This window comes from Salmo salar, chromosome 24, assembly GCF_965601325.2.
Source record: "Salmo salar chromosome 24, fSalSal1, whole genome shotgun sequence".
NCBI classification, from domain to species: domain Eukaryota; kingdom Metazoa; phylum Chordata; class Actinopteri; order Salmoniformes; family Salmonidae; genus Salmo; species Salmo salar.
Genome location: NC_138314.1, coordinates 27,411,254 through 27,433,726, shown reverse-complemented (window position 1 = coordinate 27,433,726; position 22,473 = coordinate 27,411,254). Strand labels below are relative to the sequence as shown.

Below are 22,473 nucleotides of genomic sequence, written 5' to 3'. Positions count from 1 at the left end.
ATGCCAATATACCCATGTGTAATGGTAGAGACATCATAGCCTTTAAAGATAGTGAACTGACAGTGTGGAATGATGGTCACTATAGGAGGTTGTTGTTGCAGAAGGAAACACAACTCAACTTTTGACATGATCCCCTCTCTTTAGAGCCCTGTTCAACCACCACACCTCCAAAAATACTACAATAACATAAGCCTAAGTGAGCGAACAATATTGCATTGTAACCTCTGATGCATGAACACCAACACCAAATAAGAGTAGGGGCTCTCAGATAAATGGTCTCTTTCCATACATTGATAGCAAAATAAACCTATGAACGCATGGCCGGCGGGTATGGTCACCCCCAGTATCATTGTTTAACACTGACAGTGATCCCACTGCCTGGCAGTACTTGCCCCTGCAGCTCCTCATCAGAGGGAGTGTACTTGGCAGTGACGTCAGCCAGGTCTCCGAAGATCTGTGCACTGTAGATGGTGAGGCAGGACAGCAGGATCAGCTCCTGCCAGGTGGAGCTGAGTAAACAGGTGTAGTCCTCGATAGACAGCTCACAGAAGAACGGCAGCTTCTTGATCCACGAGATCTGACGAAACAGCAGCTCGTCGGCCAGACGACACAGCAGCGCAAACAACTCCACCTGAGTCACCTTGTACCTGACATACATAACAGGGAGACAGAGAGACGCGGATGTGAATATCAACAGGATTCATAACAGCATGCTGTTCATATTATTGTACTGGGCCAGGAGCTTTGGCTGACCTGGTCAAATGGTCAGAAAATTCCTATTGTAAAATGGAACACACATTTCTAAAACACATTTCCGAATAGATGTCTGCTGAAATTGTTATGTGAAATACATGCCACACTTCCATTGCACAGCAGAAATGTCAGGTTAAGCAGGCCTACTCACCCGTCCTCTATCAGCATGGGGGTGGCCAGTGGAGCCAGGTCCTCTGCAGCCACAAGCTGCATCACCAGGGGGTGGGACTGGGGGTAGAGGCTGCGGGGCTGGGGGGCCAGCAGGCCTGACTGGGCAGCGTAGCTAAAGAGGTGAGGTAGCAGCTGGTAGGGGGTGTTCATGGGGGTGTTGATGTACTGGTCCCTGGCAGCAGCCGTGTAGCCACCACCCATCTCTAAAGAACGACTGGACAGAGAAAACACAATGGTCAGATACTCATTCAAATAAATACTGTACTTACACTAAACGCCATCAATTATGTTTTGGTATCTCATAAGTGTGCCTTTGTTGTTGAGATTTTATGAGTAACTGTTTCTATGCACATCTAACATAATCAGAGTACATGGTTGATTTAGATACATTGATGGTTACACAGAGAGATGTAAATACCACTATGTTTGGCCTTGCTGCTTGCAGATAGACACTATGCATGTCTCCAAGAACAGCAGATAATGGGCTGAATTCAATCTACAGATACCGCTGCTAAGTCTCAATAGATTGCATTCAGGCATTCTTTCGGTAGAAAACTTGGCAAAAACTTGTCTAAAACTAGGCAATGAGGTGTTACAATGTCAGGGGCAGTTAATTATCTCATACATGGACTAACTGCTGACAATGTTTACGATGCTCCCTCATGTAGCCGAGTCGCTAACTCACTTGGATGATAGAGTGGAAGCAGGTGATGGCTGGTTGCCCTCGGAGGCGCCGTTGCTAGGAGAACTGTGGTCACTACTGTCACCGTTGTTGCTCCAGGTGTGCTCCGGCAGACTGGCTTCCTCCTTGAACTCCTGTCCCGACATGATCCGCTCAATCTCTTCATCTGTGATCTGAGAGAGAGAGAATGAGAGTGAGAGAGAGCAGAGAGAGAGGGAGAACAGAGATAGAGAGAAGGACAGAAAAAGAACAGAGACAGAAGGTTGGATTGAGAGAGAGTAAGAGGCATCTGAATTGATTAACATAACACTGTTATCCAGGGTATAATTATCCTAGGAAAACTTTTTCCACAGAGGCACAAGGAAACACACACACACACACACACACACACACACACACACACACACACACACACACACACACACACACACACACACACACACACACATGTTTGTTTGTTTGACTATTCTTGTCGGGGCCAAACAATTGATTGATTTGATTCCCATTCAATATCCTATTTTCCCTAACCCCTAACCTAACCCTAACCTTAACCCTAACCCTAACCCCTAAGCCTAAAATAGCATTTTTCCTTGTGGGGAGTGGCAAAATGTCCCCACTTTGAATGTTCCTCCGAATGTTCCTTGAATTACTATCCTTGTGAGCACTTCTCATCCTCACAAGCATAGTAAAACCAAAAACACACACACACACACACACACACACACACACACACACACACACACACACACACACACACACACAGACAGACAGACAGACAGACCATGGCTGTCCTTACCACTTCATAAGCACTATACAGAGAACATAATCTACAAAGCCATTTGCAGAGCATTAGCATATCAAGACTAAGAGCCTCTTCACACTTACTACACATTCTTGAAAAATACCATCGGCTACTCCTATTACTTAAATGTAAACTTGTGTACTTGCTACGTCTCAACCGCTACCTCTGGAGGTAGCTCACAACACTCGCCCAACAGTTGCCCTCCTTAAAGCAGGGCAGTGTAAACAGAATTGTCTCGTTGAGCCAACACTCCTACAGCATAAATGGTAATAGCAGAGCAATGTTTTCGAAACAGCTGAAATGTATAGACATTTTCCTAATGTTTCAGACTTGTTTCATTGAGTTTTTACCTGAAATTGCAGTAACAGCCTGCTACATTCTGAAATTGTCGCAGTAGCTTCCGTCTGCACTGAGCCACATAAAACTATGGAAGCCCATCCCCACCACCAAAAACATGTCAAATGTAGATCATACAAATAGGATCTGTTTTTGTGTTTTTCATTTGTAACGTGTGGTGATTTCAATGGTGGAACCACAGGTCCCAGAGTAGTAGGGGGAACATGTTTTCCTGGGGCCCAGAGTTTTTCCTGATCTGGTAGTAGGCTAACCTAACCAACTCCGGACCCTAGTTGTAGCGTATTAAAAAGATATGTCATCACTATTGTGTGGGTTGATTAATTCCAGTCAATAATTTTGAATTAAAAAGGCCTAAGTAGCCTAGCCACCCGAAGTCTGAAAAGAAACAAATTTGATCACATTCACATTTTCTCAGAACACAAATAAATAGGCTTATTTTAGGCTATAAATACATAGCTTAAGCTGTAAAAACAGGATAAAAATGTAACCTGGTTTGTTGTAATGTTGTAAGGTAGGCCTACTGTACTTTTATACTCGTATGAGAGGGTTAATTGTTCATTTCTGATAGGCTAATGTGACTTGATGAAGACATGATGTTATAGCAACTCTGTGCTTATGTCTTGAAGCTAAAATGTATTGAGTGTAGCCTACCAACGAGAAAATAAACCCTTTAATTGTCTGCACATTGTTGTCTTATTCAAGACTGTAATACGGTTTGGTTGCATTATTCAATAGTGTAACATGTTTAAGAAGAAAACTATATGTCATTGTTGAATAGTTTGTGCTTACTGGATAGTGGCTACTGTGACATTTACGGTGAATTTGAGCTGTGGAACAAGAATTTGCGTTACCAGAAATGTAACGAACTGTAAGGCAAGGGTGAAATGTGAATGGAAAAGTACTATTTTCTTTTAAAACCCCGCTCCTCAGACATTCCTTTATATCTCCTTCAAGACATTTTCCCTGATATGAGATTTGACGATCAATCCACACCAATACGCATTCTTTCACACACTTGCTAATTTACATGCATGCATTTCAAAGCAATATAATTTAGTCTTAAAGGCAATTACTCTATCTATCTTGGCTATGCCTAAATTACTATTGAAAAGCATGGCTAATTCTCCATCTAATATTAATGGCATAGATGGAACATTGTAAATAATGACTGGTGCTGCAAGCAATAAGGGATGCTGATTTGCCCAATTACCTTGTTCAAAGCCAGCTAATGAAATTCTAAGTGAATATGAACATTAAAAAATCACTGTCAACAATGGGTTCTAAGCTAATTCAACTGAAATGGAACGGATTCAAATTCTGAAATATCAAAGGCACTGTTGAAAACTAATAGTTAGCTGTAGTAGAGTGCACAGTGAACATTTACCTGGACAGGCCCAATACTTTTGTTTCTCCCTCCTGGCATCCCATCTTCCCTGATTGCTGGAAAACACAAGGAACAGCCATAAGCACCCCAACAAGATATATGGGGAAGAGGTGCAGGGCATACACAACACAAAGTACAATTAAAATAGTATGTTTGGGTTTCATAACACAAAGTCTAATTCCTAGGGGGTTGTGATGGCAACGTTTGTACTATGGCTCCACCTGGTGGTGGCTGCTATGATTGTGCCGCAGGAGAAAATCAAGAAATAGTACAGTGAAACGAGAACATTCACTTACCCAGTCAATCCAGCAGAGGGCACTAGCTACATAACTACAGAGCTGGGGGGTCTGATTGAGAGCTGAAAGTTCTTGGAGCTATTCTAATTTAATCTGTGGTTCTAGAACAATCTATGGTTCGAGTACAGTAAATTCTAATGTGTGGCTCTCATCTGCTTGTCACTCTGCCTCTTTGGTCTCCCCTTACCTTTGCGGTTCATTCCCATCTGTAGACACTTGAGCAGACGGCAGTATTGGCAGCGGTTGCGTTGCTTGCGCGACATTTCGCAGTTTTTGTCTCGGCTGCATCGGTACACACGCTTGTTGCAGATGCTGCGCTTGAAGAAGCCCTTGCAGCCCTCACAGGAGATGATGCCATAGTGCAGGCCTGTGGCGCGGTCTCCACAGATAAGGCAAACACGTGGGTCAGCTGCATCATCTGACAAAAGAGACAGAATGACTGGTTAGAGCAGAAGACAGAACAGATATCTGACACATACACTACATGACAAAGTATGTGGACACCTGCTCGTCGAACATCTCATTCCAAAATCATGGGCAATAACATGGAGTTGGTCCCCCCTTTGCTGCTATAACAGCCTCCACTCTTCTGGGAAGGCTTTCCACTTGATGTTGGAATATTGCTGCAGGGACTTGCTTCCATTCAGCCACAAGAGCATTAGTGAGGTCGGGCGTCTGCTAAATGACTAAAATGTAAATGTAAAATGTGTAATACAGCTCTAACCATCATACTGTAACTTAGGGTCGCCAACCAGTGTCTAACCAGCTGAATGTGAGGAAGAATGAGCACAGAGAGTGCAGACATCTTATGTTTTATTTAGTATGTCTGAGAAGAGAAAGGACCAGGTTAAAGTAACACTTGCTGGCCTACCTGGTGATTCGTTTACAGGCTCTCCTTTCTCTGACATTGACACAGTGACAGCATCACGTAAACTCTTCAGAGTGTCTATAGTCTAACACCACTCAGTGAAACCTGACTAGATTCATTCCGATTTCAATAAATATAAATGACATTGAAACACAAGCCCACATAAGGTCTACAAATCAGTGAACATGCTGGAATTTGTGAGAATGGAATTTATTTGTGTTTAAATATATCAGACCAACTGTTTATTGATTCTCCAACTGGTAGTTTCATATCACAGCTGTCTTAGAAGACAAACACAGTGCATACCATTAACAGAGCCTTCATATTTCAGCCTTCAACTTGTTTCCTCGAAGGGTACATGGAGCAGCTTGTTTTTGCTGAGCGTTTCAAAATAGGAAATGTTGTATAGACGGCCAAGTGAGGGCAGTAATTTGGAACACATGTTGGGGATATTTGGGGGCTTGGGTAGAGGCTAGAGGGAGGGGCTGCCTTCGAGGAAGTAGTGGAACAGCATGTCCCAAATGAAGCACATTCAAAAATAATAGGTTAAATTACACAGTGTTAGCAACTTAACAACATGTGGTGGCCATGAGATACCCAGATGTGAAAACAGAATAAAGACAATATACCTACACTACGTGACCAAATATACATGGACACTTTCTCGTCAAACATCTCATTCCAAAACCATGGGCACTAATATGGAGTTGGTCCCCCCTTTGCTGATATAAGTCTCCACTCTTCTGGGAAGGCTTTCCACTAGAGGTTGGAACATTGCTGCAGGGACTTGTTTCCATTCAGCCACAAGAGCATTAGTGAGGTCAGGCACTGATGTTGGGAGATTAGGCCTGGCTTGCAGTCGGCGTTCCAATTCATCCCAAAGGTGTTCGATGGGGATGAGGTCAGGGCTCTGTGCTGGCCAACCAAGTTCTTCCACACCGATCTCCAAAAAAACATTTCTGTATGGACCTCACTTTGTGCACGGAGGCGTTGTCATGCTGAAACAAGAAAGGGCCTTCACCAAACTGTTGTCACAAAGTTGGAAGCACAGAATCGTCAGTCAGCAACGGGTGTGGCTGAAATAGCCGAATCCACTCATTTGAACGGGTGTCTACATACTTCTGTATATATAGTGTAGCTTACTACAGTAGCCCTTAGCGCCAAATACCAATACCACTGATGCTAAATAGCTTTAGCTTCACATTCATCTCTATATAGTGACAATAGGTGTGTATGTGCATACATGCATGCATTCTTGCTTGTATGTGTCTGTGTGTGCATATGTTCCAGTGGGTGTGTGTGTTGGAGTTTGGATCATAGAGATATATACTTAAATCTAGAATCCTTAGTTGCTACATCTATTTTTGGACCTATACATTTATGATATATATCAATTGATTCTTGAATAGAATAACTTATAAATGCCTAATGAGCTAAGTTTAACTGCCGTACCCCATCAGAACCCAGAATATTAGCTTGTTTTACTCCAATGTTTGTAAACAATGTAAATGTAAACAAACACGTTATAGGCTCAAATCATGATTAAAACTATAGCTTTGATATCATGTATGGCCAGTCCTTGCATCCATAGCCCTGTCTGTGAATTTGAGTGGTTACATTTCCCCAGGCCCATCCCTCAGCTTTGTATCAAAACAGAGGCATCCCCACTCCTGTTTCACTAAAAAGCTAAGGGATGGTGATGGAGAAATATAACCACTCTCAAATTCATAGACCGAGCTGATGATATCAAAATGATAGTTTTGAGACTATATACAGTGTTTACTTTGTTTACATCTTATATTTTGGGTTCTTATGGGGAACGACAGTTGAACTAAGCTCATGAGGCATTTAGAAGTTATATTCTTCAAGAATCAATGGATACATATTATTAATTTGTGTTACCCTATCCACCAACAGCTGTCCAAAAATGTATGTAACTAAGGATTCTAGCTTGAAATGTATGACTTACAATTCTCTGGGAACTCCTGACATTCTTAGTTACTTTGCTAATCACCATAGAAACTGCACAATCTCCAGACCAGCACACTTCGAGGACACCAAAAAAGATGTTTAAAAATCTTAACTGGAAAAATCCCCATCTACCTCTAGGCTAGATGATAGAACTCACCATGTTGGCAGAGAATAAATGAACCTAAATTCCCTACTCTCTGCTGTCCACAGTGTTAGTGCTACCCTAGCCCAATAACGGACTAAAGGAGCCTAATGTTACTCCGTATAATCCAAGGATCTTACACATTCTGTTTAAAGGCGAATTGGCTCTGGCAGCCAAAACAACAAAATACTCCATCTAAACGTGAATAGATTCTCGGTTGCGGTAAGGTTCTAGCAAAATAAAACCTCTTAACTTTCATATTACATCAAAATAATTTCACAAATGCAAAATATACACTTACTGTACACTGTTTTAACAGTTGCAGTCGACAGTATTTTTCAATGACAACACGTTTGTGGTGTCAGTCTTCCGTTTACAAACATATCTAATAAGCACAGGTAGTTAACTCTGTTTTCCGTAAACAAGCACTGAAACATGGAAATATGGCCGTGTGAGAACCCTAACCCTATAAAGGTGTGTAGTAATTTAACATTTTGTTTTTAGAAAATTATTTGTCACTGATTTGAAAGATATGTTCCTTATGTTTCCAAAAGCGTATCACAAGCGATGCGTGTTAACGTTTAGAGCAAGCATTGGGGCTCTTAACAAAACTCCCCCGGCCAGAAGATACTATCGTCAATAGGCGCTGAAGGTAGCGTCTATGAATGGGCTTGTGCTACCCTATCCACTATCCACCAACACACAACACACCCCTCAACCCCCGCACCATCCCCCCTCATAAAAGCTCTGAACAGATGGGTTGATACCATGGTTACAGTGAATAGCCCAGCGGAGCAAAGGCTGCCTCCAGTTGGAATGTGTCCATGTGCTGATCTGTAGCATGGCTGGCTGAGCTCACAAGATAACACACAACAACTCCACCCTCACTGGCTTAGCTTCCTAACTATGATATCAGTTACCAAGACAGCCCATCCCAATTTCTGTTGGTCAGTTATCAATGACATGGGGGTTTATCGGCAGACTCAACAGCCTTGGTTTCTCAAATGACTGCCTCACCTGGTTCACCAACTACTTCTCAGATAGAGTTAAATGTGTCAAACCTGGCAGTCTCTATGGGGGTGCCACATGGTTCAGTTCCCGGGCTGACTCTTTTCTCTGTATATGTCAATGATGTTGCTCTTGCTGCTGGGAATTCTCTGATCCACCTCTACGCAGACGAAACCATTCTGTATACTTCTGGACCTTCTTTGGACACTGTGTTCACAAACCTCCAGACAAGCTTCAATGCCATACAACACTCCTTCCGTGGCCTCCAACTGCTCTTAAATGCTTGTAAAACTAAATGCATGCTTTTCAATCGATCGCTGCCCGCACCCGCCCACCCGACTAGCATCACTCCTCTGGACGGTTCTGACTTAGAATATGTGGACAACTACAAATACCTAGGTGTCTGGTTAGAATGTAAATTCTCCTTCCAGACTCACATTAAACATCTCCAATCCAAAATTAAATCTAGAATCGGCTTCCTATTTCACAATAAAGCCTCATTCACTCATGCTGCCAAACATACTGTAACGGCTGTCTTCGGGTAGAGAGGACCAAAACGCAGCAGGAATGTGGATGCTCATCTTGAATATTTATTGAATGTAAAGTGAACACCAAAACGAAGAACGACAGACCGACAGTTTAACAGGCTATACACTTAACAGCAGTGCTAAAGACAACTACCCACAAAATACCAAACCAAACACACACCTATATATAGGACTCTCAATCAGAGGCAACTAGAAACACCTGCCTCCAATTGAGAGTCCAACACCCAATCCTAAACATAGAAAAACTAAACTAGACAGAACGTAGAAATACATACAAAACACAAACACTCTGCCACGTCCTGACCAAAACTAATACAATTACTCCCTCTGCTGGTCAGGACGTGACAGTACCCCCCCCCCCCCAAAGGTGCAGACCCCGAATGCACCTCAAAAGAAAACACAAAAACCCCCAAACAACAAAAATATCCCCCTAAACTAAAGGGAGGGAAGGGAGGGTGGCTGCCGTCAACGACGGCACCTGTGCTACACTCCCCCTCCCCAACCCACCTATCCTGGAGGTGGCTCTGGTTCAGGCCTACTGCCCTCTAGACTGTAGACAGACTTGCTTGGCTCCGGACCGTAGGCAGACTCCTTCAGTTCCAGGTCGTAGGCAGACTCATTCCGTTTCACGCTGTAGGCAGACTCATTTAGTTCACGGATTGCTGACAGACTCCCTCGGTTCCGGGTCGCGGGCAGACTCAACCGGTTCCGGGTCGCGGGCAGACTCACCCGGTTCCGGGTCGCGGGCAGACTCACCCGGTTCCGGGTCGCGGGCAGACTCACCCGGTTCCGGGTCGCGGGCAGACTCACCCGGTTCCGGGTCGCGGGCAGACTCACCCGGTTCCGGGTCGCGGGCAGACTCACCCCGTTCCGGAGTTGCGGGTCACAGGCAGACTCAACCGGTTCCGGGTCGCGGGCAGACTCAACCGGTTCCCGGGTCGCGGGCAGACTCAACCGGTTCCGGGTGGCGGGCAGACTCACCCGGTTCCGGGTCGCGGGCAGACTCACCCGGTTCCGGGTCGCAGGCAGACTCACCCGGTTCCGGGTCGCAGGCAGACTCACCCGGTTCCGGGGTTGCGGGTCGCAGGCAGACTCACCCGGTTCCGGACAGTGGGCCGTCTCCCCTGGTTCCGGACAGTGGGCCGTCTCCCCTGGTTCCGGACAGTGGGCCATCTCCCCTGGTTCCGGACACTCTGGACGAGGCACTGTTGCCGGATACTCTGGACGAGGCACTGTTGCCGGACACTATGGACGAGGCACTGTTGCCGGACACTCTGGACGAGGCACTGTTGCCGGACACTCTGGACGAGGCACTGTTGCCGGACACTCTGGCCTGGTCTGACGCACTGGAAGTCTGATGCGTGGGGCTGGTAGTGGAGGTACCAGCCTGGGGACACGCACCTCAGGGCTAGTGCGAGGAGCGGGAACAGGCTGAGTAGGACTAGGCTGACTTATTGGAAGCTTGATGCGTGGTGCTGGTACTGGTCGTGCCAGACTGGAGGTACGCACTTCCGGGTCAGCACGAGAGGCGGGAACTGGACAGACTGGGCCATGGAGGCGCATAGGTGGTCTTGCTCGCACCTCCTGCACAACCCGTCCTGGCTGGGTGGAACTAGCAGCCCTGTACGAGCGGGGCGTACCGGCGACCAGACACGCTGCGCAGGCATCCTCCTACCAGGCGACCAGACACGCTGCGCAGGCATCCTCCTACCCGGCGACCAGACACGCTGCGCAGGCATCCTCCTACCAGGCTGGATGCCCACTCTAGCATGGCATCTGCGAGGGGCTCGAAAAACTCGCACTGGACTGTGCGTACGTATGGGCGAGATCATGCGCACTTCCTCATAACTCGGCGCCCTCCACTCCATACGTTCCTCCCTGTAAGCACGGGTAGCTGGCTTATGGCTCTTCCTTGGCCTAGCCAATCTACCCGTGTGCCCCCCCCAAAAAAATTATTGGGGGTGCCTCTCGTGCTTCTCCCTCAGCGCGTATATGGCCTCATATCGACACCTCTCTGCCTTGGCCTCCACTATCTCTTCCCTTGGGCGACGGTATTCCCCAGCCTGATGCCAAGGTCCTGCCCCGTCCAGAATCTCCTCCCAGGTCCATTTCTCCCGCCAGTCCATATCGAATTGCCATTGCTCCTTACTCCGCTGCTTGGTCCTTTTGTGGTGGGTAGTTCTGTAACGGCTGTCTTCGGGTAGAGAGGACCAAAACGCAGCAGGAATGTGGATGCTCATCTTGAATATTTATTGAATGTAAAGTGAACACCAAAACAACAAAACGAAGAACGACAGACCGACAGTTTAACATGCTATACACTTAACAGCAGTGCTAAAGACAACTACCCACAAAATACCAAACCAAACACACACCTATATATAGGACTCTCAATCATAGGCAACTAGAAACACCTGCCTCCAATTGGGAGTCCAACACCCAATCCTAAACATAGAAAAACTAAACTAGACAGAACGTAGAAATACATACAAAACACAAACCCTCTGCCACGTCCTGACCAAAACTAATGCAATTACTCCCTCTGCTGGTCAGGACGTGACACATACCCTCGTAAAACTCACTATCCTACCGATCCTTGACTTCGGCGATGTAATTTACAAAATAGTCTCCAACACTCTACTCAGCAAATTAGATGTAGTCTATCACAGTGCCATCCATTTTGTCACCAAAGCCCCATATATTACCCAGCACTGCGACCTGCATGCTCTCGTTGGCTGGCCCTCACTTCATATTCGTCGCCAAACCCACTGGCTCCAGGTCATCTATATGTCTTTGCTAGGTAAAGCCCCGCCTTATCTCAACTCACTGGTCACCATAGCAACACCCACCCGTAGCACGCGCTCTAGCAGGTATATTTCACTGGTCATCCCCAAAGCCAACTCCTCCTTTGGCCGCCTTTCCTTTCAGTTCTCTGCTGCCAATGACTGGAACAAATTGCAAAAATCACTGAAGCTGGAGACATATCTCTCTCACTAACTTTAAGCATCAGCTGTCAGAGCAGCTTCCTGATCACTGCACCTGTACACAGCCCATCTGTAAATAGCCCACTCAACTACCTCATCCCCATATTGTTATTTATTTTTGCTCCTTTGCACCCCAGTATCTCTACTTGCACATCATCATCTGCACATCTATCACTCCAGTGTTAATGCTAAATTTGAATTATTTCGCAACTATGGTCTTATTATTGCCTTACCTCCCAAATCTTACTACATTTGCACACACTGTATATAGATTTTTATTTTTTCTATTGTGTTATTGACTGTACGTTTGTTTATGTGTAACTCTGTGTTGTTGTTTTTGTCGCACTGCTTTGCTTTATCTTGGCCAGGTCGCAGTTGTAAATGAGAACTTGTTCTCAACTGTCCTACCTGGTTAAATAATGGTGAAATAAATAAAAATAAATAAAAGTTTGTTATCCCCTTTCTCATCATCCATTACTAAATAGGGAGTGTGCTTCAAACAGAATTCCCAAAATAAAGGAACATGAACTGGTTCCATCCTGAAAAACAGATGACCACTACTGGAAAAATATTAACAGTAAACCTAAAAATGTGAAGGTTTAGAGATCAATATGGGAGACTGCATTATGACATTTCATAAAGATACAGAGAGAAACAACCACAACTCAGGTCTTCAGCGCCATTCTCAGCTATTACACCATGACTAGCATAGAGTCCATAGTCAGTGAGCATACAGTACTAACAGAAGACTCTCTAATGCTTTCACTGGTATCTACCAACACTGTAATGAGTGCTGGGGTGGTTGGTTGTTGGTCCCATAACCCAGTCCTGAAGGAGCCTGGTGAGACCTCAGTTTTTGTGGGCCTGATTAATGCTACCTCATAGATTAACCCTAGCTGCTCTGAGCTAAGTCTCTCACTGACGGCCTTTGGTCAACCTGCACATCACATAGCCGTGAACTTTCCCCTCATACAGGCTCGTCCAGTTATGGGAAGCCTTTGTGAAAGGTGGTCAAGAACCTGTCCCTGGACTAACTCATCATATACAGTACCAGTCAAACGTTTGGACACACCTACTCATTCATGGGTTTTTCTTTTTTTTTAAAACTATTTTCTACATTGCATAATAATAATGAAGACACCAACACTATGAAAAGTGTTAAACAAATCAAAATATATTTTAGATTTTTCAGAGTAGCCACCCTTTGCCTTGATGACAGCTCTGCACACTCTTGGCATTCTCTCAAACAGCTTCACCTGGAATGCTTTTCCAAAAGTCATGAAGGAGTTTCCACTTATGCTGAGCACTTGTTGGCTGCTTTTCCTTCACTCTGCGGTCCAACTCATCCCAAACCATCTCAATTGGGTTGAGGTCGGGTGATTGTGGAGGCCAGGTCATCTAATGCAGCACTCCATCACTCTCCTTCTTGGTCAAATAGCCCTTACACAGCCTGGAGGTGTGTTGGGTGATTGTCCTGTTGAAAAACAAATGATAGTCCCACTAACGCAAACCAGATGGGTTGGCATATTGCTGCAGAATGCTGTGGTAGCCATGCTGGTTAAGTGTGCCTTGAATTGCAAATAAATTACAGACAGTGTGACTACCTCAAGAATCTGGTTGAAAGAATGCCAAGAGTGTGCAATGCTGTCATCAAGGCAAAGGGTGGCTACTTTGAAGAATCTCAAATATTAAATATTTCGATGGTCAGCCAACAGAAGCTAGATGAAGGGATCTGCCATTCAACTGTATTAGGGTAACATTTTGGAGTGACAGTGGAATCAACCAGTCACATTTTGACTTAATGGGTGGGACAACTAATGCTAGCCAGAGCAAGATGAGCTAAAATCTAACGAAGGAACATTAAATAAACCCTCTCAAAGTTTTTCAGCTAGTTGGACGTCAAAATTGCACTGATAAACGATGGCGAATTGTAGTCTCCTCGTCCTTCTGCAGCTTGCCTGCCAATGCATGCTTGCCCCAACCAAGCACCAAAGCTAACTGGCTAAAGTTGGCTAGCTTGCTAGCCAGCTACTTCCACACATAAATGAGAGAACACCTCACTCTGACCATTTTACTCGCTGTAGCATATTATCTAGAGCATTCTGGACTAACTATAACTTAATTTCCCCTACGTTTACTGACACCGGTCATATTCAGTGGGTGTTGCACGTTTGGAAATTCATCACTGGTTCTGCGCTCTGGTACACTCAGACAAGAGTGCTCAGAAATCGGAGTAGAGTAGTGAATTTGCGAACGCATGAGATATGCTAACTGGATAACAGTCGTTGAAGTTCTTGCTAGCTAACCAAATGACGCCTGCATCTCTAGGTGTGTATAGCCACCGAAAAACGATATGAGGGGAAAAAGTCAGTCACTCCCCCACTCCTCCAATGGCATGACATGACATCCTCCTAGCAGCTAGCTAGCTATCAACCTAATGTTAGGCTCTGTGTTTTTAGCTTGCTACATAAATAGATTCGCTAGCCTATTAGCCACGTTATGAATGACTTGTGATCATTCCCCTTGCTAGTTTGATTGTATTGACATTCCCAGTGCTAGTCACATTCATCTGTTTTTGTCCATAATATTGAATCATTGAAACTGAAACAGTGCATCCCGAATGGAGGCAGCAAACAATGTACCAGGCCAGCTGTGACTTACAACCTGATAGCAATATTTTTTGGATTACCAAGAAATGTATTGGTGAATTATATTAATCATGCATTGAACTGGATCCATCTATTCTGCCTACAATGCCTTAGTGTAAGTTATGGAATGCTGAGTCAAACAGAACCTATTTTTAAAACGTCTTACTAAGTTGGTTTTGTAGCATAAACTGGGAAATGTATATTTTTTACTGATATTATGATTGTCTGTTTGTTTCATATCTGCAAAGTAGTTAAAATGCTGTGAGTTCCACTTTAAACTTTAGGTCAAACTTTGTGTGCTAGACGTGAAATGCTTTTTGCAATGGGAAGTAATAGTTGTAAACTTTGATTGGGAAATGGTTAATGGTTGAGTTTTTGTATTCTTATGATTAGGACCTATTGGCTTATTATGTCAGAGTTTATGGACTGTTTATGCTTTAACATCATGCTGTGTGTGACTGATGTCTTCCATCGGCTCATTTACACTGGTGTAGTGGTGCCTGGAGAAGTGTGTATACTGTAATTCTGCCAAAAAGTTCCTAAACGGCAACAGTGCAAAAAATCATGTTTGCCTATGATATTCTGCTGAAATTAGGCCATGTGTGAGGCACGCATGTGCATATATTCACTTGCCTTGCGACTGTGTAGGCCACTTTCTGCATGATTTCTCTATTATATTACATAATTGATTAAAAAAAACGGAAATATCACATTCACATATGTATTCAGACCCTTTACTCAGTACTTTGTTGAAGCACCTTTGGCAGTGATTACAGCCTCGAGTCTTCTTGGGTATGACCCTACAAGCTTGGCACACCTGTTTTTGAGGAGTTTCTCCCATTCTTCTCTGCAGATCCTCTCAAACTCTGTCAGGTTGGATGGGGAGCATTGCTGCACAACTATTTTCAGGTCTCTCTAGAGATGTTCTATAGGGTTCAAGTCCGGGCTCTGGCTGGGCCACTCATGGACATTCAGAGGCTTGTCCCGAAGCCACTCCTGAGTTGTCTTGGCTGTGTGCTTAGGGTTGTTGTCCTGTTGGAAGGTGAACCTTTGCCCCCGTCTGAGGTCCTGAGCACTCTGGAGTAGGTTTTCATCAAGCATCTCTGGACTTTGCTCCGTTCATCTCTACCTCGATCCTGACTAGTCTCCCAGTCCCTGACGCTGAAAAACATCCCCACAGAATGATGCTGCCACCACCATGCTTCACTGTAAGGATGGTGCCAGGTTTCCTCCAGACATACAGAGTTCAATCTTGGTTTCATCAGACCAGAGAATCTTGTTTCTAATGGTCTAACAGTCCTTTAGGTGCCTTTTGGTAAACTCCAAGTGGGCTGTCATGTGTCTTTTACTGAAGAGTGGCTTCCGTCTGGCCACTCTACCATAAAGGCCTGATTGGTGGAGTCCTGCAGAGATGGTTGTCCCTCTGGAAGGTTCTCCCATTTCCACAGAGGAACTCTGGAGCTCTGACAGAGTGACTATCGAGTTCTTGGTCACCTCCCTGACTAAGGCCCTTCTCCTCCCGATTGCTCAGTTTGGCGGCTAGCTCTAGGAAGAGTCTTGGTGGTTCCAAACTTCTTCCTTTTAAGAAAGATGGAGGCCACTGTGTTCTTGGGGACCTTCAATGCTGCAGAATTTTGTTGGCACCCTTCCCTAGATCTGTGCCTCAACACAATCCTGTCTTGGAGCTCTACGGACAATTCCTTCGATCTCATGGCTTGGTTTTTGCTCTGACATGCACTTCCTCTTCTTCTATGATATTATGGCGGTCCACAAACCAACATGTGTGGTCAATCACGGTTTACAACATTTCTATATCCTCCTACCTAAATCAGTTCTTCTGAAAAAAAAGAGCCCTACTAACTTCTAATAGACCCTGCCCCACTCCCAAAATCGCTTCCAAACTCCCCCAACCCCGTCCAACCTCAATGACCCTACACTTCAATCTTTCCCTCTCTTCAACATAATTACAACAATATAACAACACAACAACGCATGCGCCACCGTTTCACACTCCAGACACAAACCATTCCCATGCTTGCCAACCAGATGTAATAACAAGTTCAATGTATAATGTCCTAGGCGCAATCAAGCAAGCACCACCTATTTCTTCCTAATCTGACCTTTGAATCTTGGTCCACCAACCTTTCTTTGGAGGGCATATAAATGCTGGCCCTTAGGCTTAGCGTCCCATCTCTTCTGCCACACATCTATCAAAATGGCTTTCATCTTACATTTGGCCTCACCTCTACCCAGTGGAACATTAATATCAATTCTATCTTGTTTCAAAGATTTTTTGGATAACTGGTCTACAATTAAATTTCTGACATGCACTGTCAACTGTGAGACCTTATGTAGACAGGTGTGTGCCTTTCCAAATCATGTCCAATCAATTGAATTTACCACAGGTGGATTCCAATCAAGTTGTAGAAACATCTCAAGGATGGTCAATGGATACAGGATGCACCTAAGCTCAATGTCGAGTCTCATAGCAAAGGGTCTGAATACTTATGTAAATAAGGTATTGCAAAAATAGCTAAAAACCTGTTTTCGCTATGTCATTATGGGGTATTGTGTCTAGATTGATTAAAATCTATTTTATAATAAGGATGTAACGTAACAAAAAAGGGAAGGGGTCTGAATACTTCCTGACTGAATGGAAGCTTATAATTATTAGTTTTTTACTCCACTGGTCTCGGGAAGAAATTACGAGTCCTCACTTTCTGAGACCAGGTCAAGACCGAGTACAAATATATCTGACACCGAGACAAGACCAAGATACTCAATATGTTGTCAGAGACTGTGACAGGTCTCGAGTACTACAACACTGACTGCAATGTAATCAGAATCCTGCTATACAGATGTAGGATCTTAATTTGAGCCAGTTTGCTACAGCAGGAAAATAATCCTACACCAACAGGAAATTTTTATTATTATAATAATGAACTGGTATTTTTGTAGGGGTTTGATACATTTTCCGTAAGGGTAAATCAAGTCTAAAATGTCAAAGTGGTAAATACTTTGTAATTAATTTAAGCATCAGCTGTCAGAGCAGCTTACCGATCATTGCACCTGTACATAGCCCATCTGTAAATAGCCCACTCAATTACCTCATTCCCATATTGTTATTTCTTTTTGCTCCTTTGCACCCCAGTATCTCTACCTGCACATTCATCTTCTGCACATCTATCACTCCAGTGTTTAATTGCTAAATTGTAATTATTTCGCCACTATGGCCTTACCTCCCTAATCTTACTACATTTGTGCACACTGTATATAGACTTTTCTATTGTGTTATTGACTGTATGTTTGTTTATCTCATGTGTAACTCTGTGTTGTTGTTTTTGTCACACTGCTTTGCTCTATCTTGGCCAGGTCGCAGTTGTATATGAGAATTTGTTCTCAACTGGCCTATCTGGTTAAATAAAGGTGAAATAAAAAATATATATATATTTTTAAATGACAAACTTCAGATGCCTTTTTAAACTTCAAATACACTACATGTTTTAAATGTCCTGCATTGCATCAAATTAAGATCCTACATATGAAAGAGGTGCTATGTGTCCAGTTTTGCTCTAAGCCTACTATAAGAAGTAGAGTGGGCTTTCAGAGTCCAGAGTAAGGTTCATGTACTAGAGCTAATTAGCCAGAGCAGGAGGAATGTATGGGAGGATAAAGCCTCTCCCAGATCTACTGAATGGTGAATTGAAGACCTCTAAATCCCAGTGGGATTACCATTTAAATGGTATGAGGTTTAAATTCTTTCTCCTTAGGAAGCTCCTCAGAGGTTGTCATACTGTACACACACACACAATAGGGTCACTCGGTTCCCGCCAGCAGATTATAATTTAATCATTAGTTAATAACGTGAACACACCGGCACCCTGAAAACAGTGAGGAGCTTTTACTCAACACAAGCGTTGTTGAAGTGAGCAATAGATTTTTCAGTGACACGACTCCAATTTTTGGTCTTCTATATGGAACAATCATGTAATGACTGTTTCACACTGCCATACAGATAACAATGTAGTACAGAGAGACTCAGTTGAATAAAAAAACAAGGCCTGTCAGAAGTAAGTCCAGCAACATACATATTTACATTTTAGTCATTTAGCAGACACTCTTATTCAAAACAATTGGGATTATGTGTCTTGCTCAAGGGCACATCAACAGCTTTTTTACCTAGTCAGCTTGGGGTTTCAAACCTGTGACCATTCGGTTACTGGCCCAACGCTCTTAACCACTAGGCTACCTGCAGCCATATATGAGGAGCATCAATTTGCTTTCACACACTACTACATATTGCAGCATGTAAGCACTTTATGTCCAGAAAATGTTGATGTCCTATATAATGATTCATTATGAAGTGACTTTAGCCTGATAAAAATGGGCTCTTGGAGCACAATGAGGACAGAAGCCTGTGGCCCAAGGAAGGTTGGAGGTATCAGAGAAGGTTCAGCTTGAGGTTTAAATCAAGAGCCATTCAGTCGTTAAGCCCCTGTGCTGTGTGCTAAACAGAACAACACCTCCACTAAGCCTGCCAGAAAAGAAGACAGGACCCAGATACTTTCCCCCTTTGTTTCAACTGAGAGCTCTCTATATTCTGTTTCTCAAATTGGCTGCCACCAAAAGGTACTCTTTTTTTGGGCATACTGTATACGGATCTTCCTCTGCATTGTCTTGCTTATAAGTTCTAGATCACCAACACCATGTTCTGTTTAGCTATTTTACTTCAACACAAGCTGTGAGAGCACGTAAAAGATTTCATTGCCTTAAAGCAAGTCTAAAAGATCACATAGTTTTACACTATGGATCCTCTCCTCCTCAATAAGCCATTTGTCTGTCTTACTTTAGCACATGAATGCATCAAAACCATATATTTCATTGAGCATCCCATGTGAAATGCCTGACTTCCTTCAATGAAAAAAACACAATGACCGTTAGTTTCCTTAATTCACGCCAGCAGAGGCTTATTTGCCAAATATGTCACCCTCTCTTTCAAGTGCATGGCCACCATATAAACAACCTGCTTCACACCTTCACACACTTGATCTCAATGTGTCACGTCAAACTCTGGCTCCACCTCACATCCCCATTGTATGGCAGCCAGTGGTCCAGTCCGTCAGACTGGTTCCATCCTGGTTCTGGTCACCCTCCCTTCCCCCGGCTCCTCCTGGATCATGTGACCAGGGTGATAAATCCACAGTAACGGGACAAGTCGAAGAGTTGTAAAGTCAGGCCTTTGCTTCATCTTGAACTCCACCCTCTCTCTCTGCAGCCTGGTTCCTGGGACCCTCACCTCACCCCTCCCTCACCCAGCCCTCCCACTGGGCCCATTAAAGCCTGCATTGTTTCCCAGGGGTCAGGCTGGGTTTCATTTCAAACTTTAACGCAAACCAGGAAATGCAACGCAAGCATTTTAAACCAGTGTCAATGGACAAGAGACATTCCCAAACACCACTCCTGTTTCACACTGATCCAATAATGATATTGGCCTACTTACAACTACATTAGTGAACTAGATGCACAAGGTAACGTTTGGAGTTAACCCTTTCAGTAATCTTATTTCAGCAATTATAACAATACTCCTTATCAACAGGTTTGTTTATACTGGGGGAATAAAATTGAAATTCAAAAAAATGTAACCACCCCGTTTTGGTCAATTTGTTAATGAACTGAGCATCTCTTTTGATTTAGCTCCATGGTTTCTCTCCCCATGTCCTATTACCTGTGCCATGCTGAGAAAAGAGACATATAGTGGCAACATCTTCCCTTTGTCAGATTCCCAGTCAGACAAAGGTTGATGGAGAAGCCTTTGAGTGGGTGACACTGGGACAAGGCCTGCTGAAGGGTATTTCACTCAGCAGTTTTGTCTTGTGTTTCCATTACAATCATGCCCAGCTAAAAGGGAGCAGGGGTTGAATGGAGCTCCTGTACTTTTCCACTGTTCCCTCCCTCCCTCCCTCCCTCCCTCTTTACATCTCTCTCTACCATACTCACTCCTATAAATCAAATCAAATTGTTTTAGTCATAAGGTGAATGTACCAATTTGTAAGTCGCTCTGGATAAGAGCGTCTGCTAAATGACGTAAATGTAAATGTAAAACATGCGCCGAATACAACAGGTGCAGACCTTACAGTGAAATGCTTACTTACGAGCCCCTAACCAACAGTGCAGTTTCAAAACAAATATGGATAAGAATGAGAGATAAAAGTAACAAGTAATTAAAGAGCAGCAGTAAAAAATAACAATATATACAGGGGGGTGCCGGTACAGAGTCAATGTGCAGGGGCACCAGTTAGTTGAGTTAGTATGTACATGTAGGTAGAGTTATTAAAGTGACTATACATAGATGGGGGGGGGGGGGGGGGGGGGGGCAATGCAAATAGTCTGGGTAGCAATTTGACTAGATGTTCAGGAGTCTTATGGTTTGGGGGTAGAAGCTGTTTAGAAGCCTCTTGGACCTAGACTTGGCGCTCCGGTACCGCTTGCCGTGCGGTAGCAGAGAGAACAGTCTATGACTAGGGTGGCTGGAGTCTTTGACCATTTTTAGGGCCTTCCTCTGACACCGCCTGGTATAGAGGAAAGGGTGCATACTTTCTCCTAACTAAGTACAGTACATGCCGACTCACTCTCTCTCCCGCTCTTTCTCTCTATCTCTATGAGACAGTAAGAAGATATAACCAATTTGCACCTTTCCAACAGTCAGACACCATGCTGTTTGGTCTCTCCTGTCTACATAGTGTTATGTTCATTTATGCAGTTGCAGATTTAGCTCATAGTCATGACAATGGTGGCATGTTGACATCGCATACTTTACTGGATAACATTTAACCCCCCCCCCCCCACCCCCCCCCCCCACCCCCCCTCACACAGTACTGTCTCTGGGAAGCAGGCTGAGATCTTACCAGGGATTACAGTCTGAGTCATTAGCATTGGGTAATTACATTCTAGCCAGATACCATGTTAATTCTATGCTAATTAATACTATATTAGTCACTAGTTTATAAGATATTTCAGAGATAACATTATTAAACAGTATTAAAGTCAATCCAGCTCATTCCCAAAATATTGATTAAGTACACAAATAAGCCAAAAATGTTGAGTTTCTGTAACAGCATAAATGGTAATGTTGTCTTGCATTCTCTTGTGCCCCTAAACAGCAACAGGTTTGAGACAATAGATACTGAGCTCTGCTGTTGTTATTTCTATGTTTTCTCCTGGCAACTTAGACATACTGCCGTAACACAAACACATTCATTTGAGTTCCTTGATGAATACATCTAAAGGTACATTTAATAATAAAATAAATAACATGTTTTATTGTCACATACACCAGATAGGTGCAGTGAAATGCATGGTTTTACGGGGTCAGCCATAGTAGTACAGCGCCCTTTGAGCAAATTAGGGGTAAGTGTCTTGCTAAAGGGTATTCGTAGCAGCAACCTTTCGGTTACTGGACCAATGCTCTAACTGCTAGGCTAGCTGCTGCCCTTTTGAACAGGTCTTTGATCTTAATATTGGAATGTAATCAATATTCATTGACGTGTTTGGTTATTTCTCTGTATAGCTCCTTGGGTTCTTAGAAGTGGCTACAGTTACAGATCCCTAAAATCCACCAAGAAAAAGCCACTCATCTAATTTCAAAATTCAACATAACCTGTGACACAAATCTAATTGATTCTCTTCACAGACTGGGGCACACTATGACTGAGCGATTATATAATTGCTATAGTGTTCAATAAAAGTCTAAATGTTAAGTTTCAACCAACAGGTAGCAAACGTAGGACATTTTGAATTTTTAAATATCATTGCTTTGTTATCAAACATGAGCGTGCTGGCAAAAGTCCAGTGCAGCAGTT

The 22,473-nt window shown here is 43.8% G+C and overlaps 1 protein-coding gene across 3 annotated transcripts in view; it reads right to left on the bottom strand.

The window, feature by feature from the left end:
• Nucleotides 1–22,473, bottom strand: part of nr6a1a (nuclear receptor subfamily 6, group A, member 1a) — a 140,519-nt gene that overhangs the window by 7,598 nt on the left and 110,448 nt on the right. For all 3 annotated transcript variants that reach the window (XM_014171647.3, XM_014171649.3, XM_014171648.3), the window contains 5 exons: nucleotides 4,633–4,863; nucleotides 4,150–4,205; nucleotides 1,610–1,779; nucleotides 905–1,138; nucleotides 393–647 (listed from right to left, as the gene is read on the bottom strand). In XM_014171647.3, coding sequence (XP_014027122.1) covers nucleotides 393–647; nucleotides 905–1,138; nucleotides 1,610–1,779; nucleotides 4,150–4,205; nucleotides 4,633–4,863 — 946 coding nt within the window. The remainder of the gene's footprint in view (nucleotides 1–392; nucleotides 648–904; nucleotides 1,139–1,609; nucleotides 1,780–4,149; nucleotides 4,206–4,632; nucleotides 4,864–22,473) is intronic.